General features: G+C 31.7%; 1 protein-coding gene across 3 annotated transcripts in view; it reads left to right on the top strand.

The window, feature by feature from the left end:
• Window positions 1-168: 168 nt before the first annotated feature.
• Window positions 169-6,940, top strand: part of LOC105226382 (lateral signaling target protein 2 homolog) — a 65,198-nt gene continuing 58,426 nt past the window's right edge. For 2 of the 3 annotated variants that reach the window (XM_029550247.2, XM_011205237.4), the window contains exon 1: window positions 169-1,319. In XM_029550247.2, coding sequence (XP_029406107.2) covers window positions 1,284-1,319 — 36 coding nt within the window. In that variant the 5' untranslated portion in view covers window positions 169-1,283. The remainder of the gene's footprint in view (window positions 1,320-6,940) is intronic. The other variant, XM_019990319.3, reaches the window with a different exon arrangement.

The following is a 6,940-nucleotide window of genomic DNA, read 5'->3' on the forward strand; positions in this document are numbered from 1 at the left end:
ATTATATATATTTCAATTTAAGTAGTCGTTATAATTAATATTGTAAATAAAATAAATATTAATGAATACATAATTGGCAAACGAAATAACTCGATTGTGAAAAATTGTAGTTACTCGATAACCCCTATCATTTGTATACAACCCTGTTGATGGCGACATCGTTGACTACTCGTCAATCGTAATTTTGTTGTGGCCAAGTGTGGTTCCACGAATAAGTCAGAGTGCAATTCGTTTTTTTTACAAGTAAATTGTGGAATTTTCTTTTTTATTTTCATTTAATTCGATCGAGCAATTTAAGTTTAAAAATATAAGCGCGTTTGGCTATTCTAATGGAAAAACCACGGCGGGTATTACTCCAAACATGTGCGGATTTACATTTTTAAATGTAATCTAAGCAAACAAAAGTGCATAAATTGTAAATTTGCTGGTGGAAAGTGACGTGAAAATTTCCATGTAAGCATATTGAAAAAGTTTCAGTGCAAATAAAGTATTCCTACAAAAAAGTTGTTTTGCCTAAAAGTGCAAATGCAAATTTGGCAATTTGTATTATAATATGCGTGTGTAGGGCGGAATTTGTGCGTACAAGTACAAAGTTGAAGTGTGAATATATCGTGAAAAATTATGTGGTAGCGGATGTTTTTGTTATGTCGTATGAATTGCAACGAATAACAAAAGAAGGCCACAGAAAAGTAATAGTAACACCATTCCTATTGCCTATACGGTAGCGTGTACATACATATAAATATTTAATAATTCAACATACATATATAGCGGGAATAGTGAAAATCAGTGTATTTTACATTCTACGCTTCATTGCGTCATTCCTGTCTGGCAGTGTTTCTTTGTTTTGCTTTTGTTCCTTACGCGGGTGCGTCTATGCCTTGTGGATGCATGTCTATATCTAGTTCATTGTGTACATGTGCATTTCTCGTATTTCATTGTGTATTTCCATTCGGGCGCTATTTAACATTTCCTTTTAATTTTTTTGTTGGCTGTCAACGTAGCCTCGAGAAAATTTGTTGCTGCAATTTGGCCATCTGTACAAGTGCAAAACGTACGTCAGTACGCCTGGCCGAAGGACGACGCCTTTTTCAACAATAAAAAATCCTTAACAAATTTGGCCAAGATAAGGCATAACGCGAGGAAACAAAAATAAGTAAACAGTGAATGGTGCCAGTGAGTGGAGTGGTCGAAGCAAAAACAAAATCAAAGAATAAATATAACCATAATAACCACAATAGCCGCCAGCAAGCCATCAACGAAGATCGCAGTAAAGGCATAAAATGGACACATTTCGAAAGTGGCTGAATAAACCAAAGGTAGGCATAAATAAAGATATAAACAGAAACAAAAACAAGTATTTATTGCAAAATGGTTGTAACAAAACAAAAACAATTCAAACTTTGGTTTTCGTTTTGTTAGACATAGGAGAGTTATGTGAATTCAGGTTTCTTAATTTATAGCTGTAATATGTTGCTCAGCTTATGTTAACCAAAATGTCGTTAACTCTTAATTAATCAAAAGAAAACGGATTTCCACAGTAAATAAAATATACGCAATTGAATAATGTGTATTTCCTAAATTTAAAGCCTGCTAAATTCAAAATTAAAAAAAATTTAGTCTGTCGTTTCATCCATATATAAAATGTATTATTGCAATTGTTTTTCCGAATTTAAGAAAATTTTCGAATATAAATTTCACTTTAAAGAACAATGGTGTGCTACTTTAAAACAACTGATGACACTTTTTTATTAATATCTACTTATTTAGGAAGAGAGAGTTTCTTCCTCATTCCTTTCTGTGATTCCGATTGGTTGCTGCGCATACCATGCGGTCTAAACATTAACAACAATTCACTGCAAGCAATCGGCAACGTCACAGTAACTGTTGCAGGCACAACTCATTAGCAACATCTTTTGCGGATCTCTTCAATTTTTCTGTTGCTTCTGTCACGCTTATTACTTCTGGTTTTACTTTTGCCTCTTCCTCGCCAGCTAATTCCGTATAATGGCATTTCATCATTTATCTGCTTCCAATGTGGCTACCTATGTACATGCAAACTTACCAATATGTATAGGAATATACATACATACATATGTATTTATTCACATTGCTTTCAACTGGTATATCTGTATGTACATGTGTGTATATTTTGAATTTTGTGTATTTTTTGTGTTCGTCTGTGTTGGTCTTCACTTGATTGCAAGAAGCCTTCAATGCTTCAACATTGGCCGATCGCATGCAACAATTTAGCACACACTAACTGGGCCTCATTCAAAGCCGGATATGAAGAATTTGCTCGTAGCTGTTAACTGGCTATGTACTGCAAATATAGATTTGTCGGTATGTGGTGTTGTTTGCTTCTTGCCACATCATGTTTCGTGCGCTTGGTCGGCATTATTTGGCCAACTTTCTGCAGATATGATGGAAATTCGCATGGAAAGTTGGCTGGAGGTTGTTTATTTTTAGGACAACACGAGATTATTTCGTTAGTGTTTAATTTTTCTGAGCACTATATAATTTTTTAAAATATACTAATTAATTTTGTTTTAATTAAAAATATGATATTAATATATACAAAATATTTATAGTTCTTGATGATTGCTGCCATACACACTGATCGTTCAAAATCAAGTTCTTTTGTAATAGAAAATATTTCTTCACGAAAGTCGAAATAGCTGCCATACAAACTGATCGTTCAAAACCAAATTTTTGTAATGAAATTTCCTTATTTGTGAAGGGTATTGCATCTTCGAAGCAACGGTAGTTAACATTTTTCATTTTAGTTGTATTGGAGTTTTTCTTAAGTGAAATGTGCGAAAGTAAAAGTACAAAATCGCTATAAATGCACAAACCTCGATAACTATATGTAATATAGGGTGATTTTTTAAGAGCTTGATAACTTTTTTTTAAAAAAAAACGCATAAAATTTGCAAAATCTCATCGGTTCTTTATTTGAAACGTTAGATTGGTTCATGACATTTACTTTTTGAAGATAATTTCATTTAAATGTTGACCGCGGCTGCGTCTTAGGTGGTCCATTCGGAAAGTCCAATTTTGGGCAACTTTTTCGAGCATTTCGGCCGGAATAGCCCGAATTTCTTCGGAAATGTTGTCTTCCAAAGCTGGAATAGTTGCTGGCTTATTTCTGTAGACTTTAGACTTGACGTAGCCCCACAAAAAATAGTCTAAAGGCGTTAAATCGCATGATCTTGGTGGCCAACTTACGGGTCCATTTCTTGAGATGAATTGTTGTCCGAAGTTTTCCCTCAAAATGGCCATAGAATCGCGAGCTGTGTGGCATGTAGCGCCATCTTGTTGAAACCACATGTCAACCAAGTTCAGTTCTTCCATTTTTGGCAACAAAAAGTTTGTTAGCATCGAACGATAGCGATCGCCATTCACCGTAACGTTGCGTCCAACAGCATCTTTGAAAAAATACGGTCCAATGATTCCACCAGCGTACAAACCACACCAAACAGTGCATTTTTCGGGATGCATGGGCAGTTCTTGAACGGCTTCTGGTTGCTCTTCACCCCAGATGCGGCAATTTTGCTTATTTACGTAGCCATTCAACCAGAAATGAGCCTCATCGCTGTACAAAATTTGTCGATAAACACATTTCGAACCGAACACTGATTTTGGTAATAAAATTCAATGATTTGCAAGCGTTGCTCGTTAGTAAGTCTATTCATGATGAAATGTCAAAGCATACTGAGCATCTTTCTCTTTGACACCATGTCTGAAATCCCACGTGATCTGTCAAATACTAATGCATGAAAATCCTAACCTCAAAAAAAATCACCCGTTATATTTACGTCTGTGTGTTAAAGAAAGTCTTTCGAAATCAATTGACACTATTTGATTGCCAACTTTTTCTTACACGCTCGCCGCTATGCTTGATTTTCACTCTTTTTGGGGAAAATACTCGCAAGCTGGTGGCAATGCAATCCCACGCCGTCTGCCACAGCTGCTTTCAAATTTTGGCAAAAATGAAACGTTCACACATACAAACAAACAATGCACAGGTAATATGCGGCAAAAATTAATCACTGCACATACAAATGTAATTATTTAATGCCGGTGAAAGGAAAAAATGCCGCAAAACATGAATGAAATACATAAATAAACATGAATATGTGAAATAAAAGCTGCAGAAAGTTTTGGGTTTCTACGAAATTGCCGAAATCATGGGTGCTGATGGATTCTGCGCTGCCCAAACACGACGAATGGCTGCGTACTTAACGTTCCATTGCCGGAACTTGTTTATATTCATCCACACACACGCTTTTATATGTTTGTACATCGGTATCTGTGTTTATAAATCACATTTTGTTTTCTCCAACTCTTTAATTTTCACACTTGGGGTTTTTTCCAACGCCCACATCACTGTCAGACAGTTGTTCCCCCAAAGTGCCAGAAACAATTCAATTATTATTGCACTTTATCGAGTCTCAAATCATTTTACGCCTCTGTTAAGCCGCTGTTCTTAGCCTGTCGTTGTGTTCTATTTTTAACACGTGTAAGTTCAGATAATCACGTATTACTTCTGTTGTTGTTGTTGTTTTTATCTTATTAAATTTTTATATTTCTTTACTTGGCGCACAAGTCCAAATGTTTTGTCGGCTCTTCGATTTGGTGCTAAAAATATTTTTAAAATGTATTTGGTGTGGCGGCTCGCACCGACGATGACGTAGGCAATGTGAAGCTTTGAAAATTGCTCTCGAGGGAGTGGTGTGTTGAAAATAAACTTTTACATATATTTAAATTTACTCGCAGCGGTGAAGGCAATTCGATGGCACCAATCCTTGCTTGCAATGTAAGTCCATAATATGACCTATAAATAATCGGCTGCATACGCAAAGGTGACACGTTTAGTCAGATTCCACGCACAGAGGGTGACCCATATACTTAAAGTTTCTTTTTTTATTATTAAATTATATTTAAATTGTAAATTTCGCTCTTCAAAGAATTTTTCTTCTGTGAAAAAAGTATTTTTGTTACAAATGATTCAGTAGGGAAAAATTCTTAATTACATTTTTATTCTAGCGTCGTTGCAACCGAAATTAACAATGCACAATTTTCTTTTAAATCTATGTAGATATACTAGACTTGTATCAGAAAGCTCATTTCAACTGAGTTGAAAAAACTAAAAAGCTTGACAAATTAAATATTTTAGATACATTTTTGAGAAAATAGTTAGATAGAAGACAGATTTGCATGGCTTATTGGTTCAAAAATTTACAGAAATAACACTACTTACTGCTTAATAAAAAAAATTGCTGTGTCAGGACAATTTTTTTGTTAAATTTTCGTTAAAAAATGTATACAATTACATATAAGCTTACTTAACATATTTCCAATCCATTTAAATATATTTCTGATTAATCTATAATTATTTTATTTACTTTTGTTTCTAATTAATTTCATTACACACACACATCCCTGCATTTCATGTGTGTAATTTCCTTTTATTTTTCATTTCGACGCAGTTTGCATTACACTTTTGTGTTGTTGCTTTTTGCCTATAGTATATTGAATTTGCAATATGAGACACGTTTATTGAGGGCAAGCGAAGCGATGCGATTGCGCGATTTGCTGTTGGTGTTGGTGTTGCTGTTGTACTGTCGTCATCGGCCGTAGTTGTCACCGTCGTCATTGTCGGCAGCGTCATCGCCGACTACTTGCATATGTCGCCAACGGCGCACACGTTGCTAATAAGTGGCTTGTTGATTTTTACAGTGTACGGAAATGGAAAATTTTCCAAATATTTACTATACTATATATAATATTTTATTATTTTTTAAAACTATAATAATTAAAAATTGCTTAACCAAATTTCGTTTTGTTATTTCTATAGATATATGTACATATTTCTATAATATCTTCTTGATATAAAGAAATAGTTTCCCCTAAAGGAGGATTATACATGCTACACACACACACACTAATGCATTTATAGAAACTTTTCTACAAGTGATCTTACGATATTGTTTCTGTTGATTTACTTACGTATATTTCATAAACTTCCTGGTTTTTGCCTTCTTAATATTTGTTTATATATTTTTTATTGTTTATTTAAACTGTTATATTTAGAAATATTTTTAATATCAAAACTATGTATAAATAAATATAAGCTAAAATATATGCTTATTAATGCCCTGTAGGAAAATTTCAGTATGTAATTGAGGTGACTTGGCAGTTTTTTTTATTTTGTAGAAAATAATTTTTTGTTAGCTTTAGTTACTATATTTTTATATATTTTTTTTTTATTTTTCCCGTCTTCTTATTTTCAATAAATAATTTATAGTTTTTAAAATTATTTTAGTTTTTTATTTAATTTTCTTAAATGATTTTTTTGAATATTTTTTTCTTTTCAATATTTTTAGGTCTTTTATTTCAATATTTTAATTTTTTTATTTTCAGTATTTAATTTTTTTCAATATTTCATTTAATTTTTTTTATTAGTTTTAGTTACTATATTTTCATATTTTTTTATATTTTCCGTCTTCTTATTTTCAATAAACAATTAATAGTTTTTAAAATATTTTAGTTTTTTATTTAATTTTTTTAAATGATTTTTTTTGAATATTTTTTTCTTTTCAATATTTTTAGGTCCTTTATTTCAATATTTCAATATTTTAATTTTTTTATTTTCAGTATTTAATTTTTTTCAATATTTCATGTAATATTTTTTATTTACAATAATTTTTAGTCCTTTTCGTTTTGAAAAGTAAAACTTTTGCAATATTTTTTTTTTCAATCATTTTTTTTTTAATTTCCAATAATTTTAGTTTTTTTTTCAATATTTATTTATTATAATTTTATATTTTTTTTAATAATTTTTTTTTAATAATTTTTTTTTTAATAATTTTTTTTTACTATTTTTTTCAATATTTCTTATTTTTTTCCATTTATATTTTCTATTTTTCCTCCTATC

This window comes from Bactrocera dorsalis, chromosome 2 (assembly GCF_023373825.1).
Source record: "Bactrocera dorsalis isolate Fly_Bdor chromosome 2, ASM2337382v1, whole genome shotgun sequence".
Lineage (NCBI taxonomy): Eukaryota > Metazoa > Arthropoda > Insecta > Diptera > Tephritidae > Bactrocera > Bactrocera dorsalis.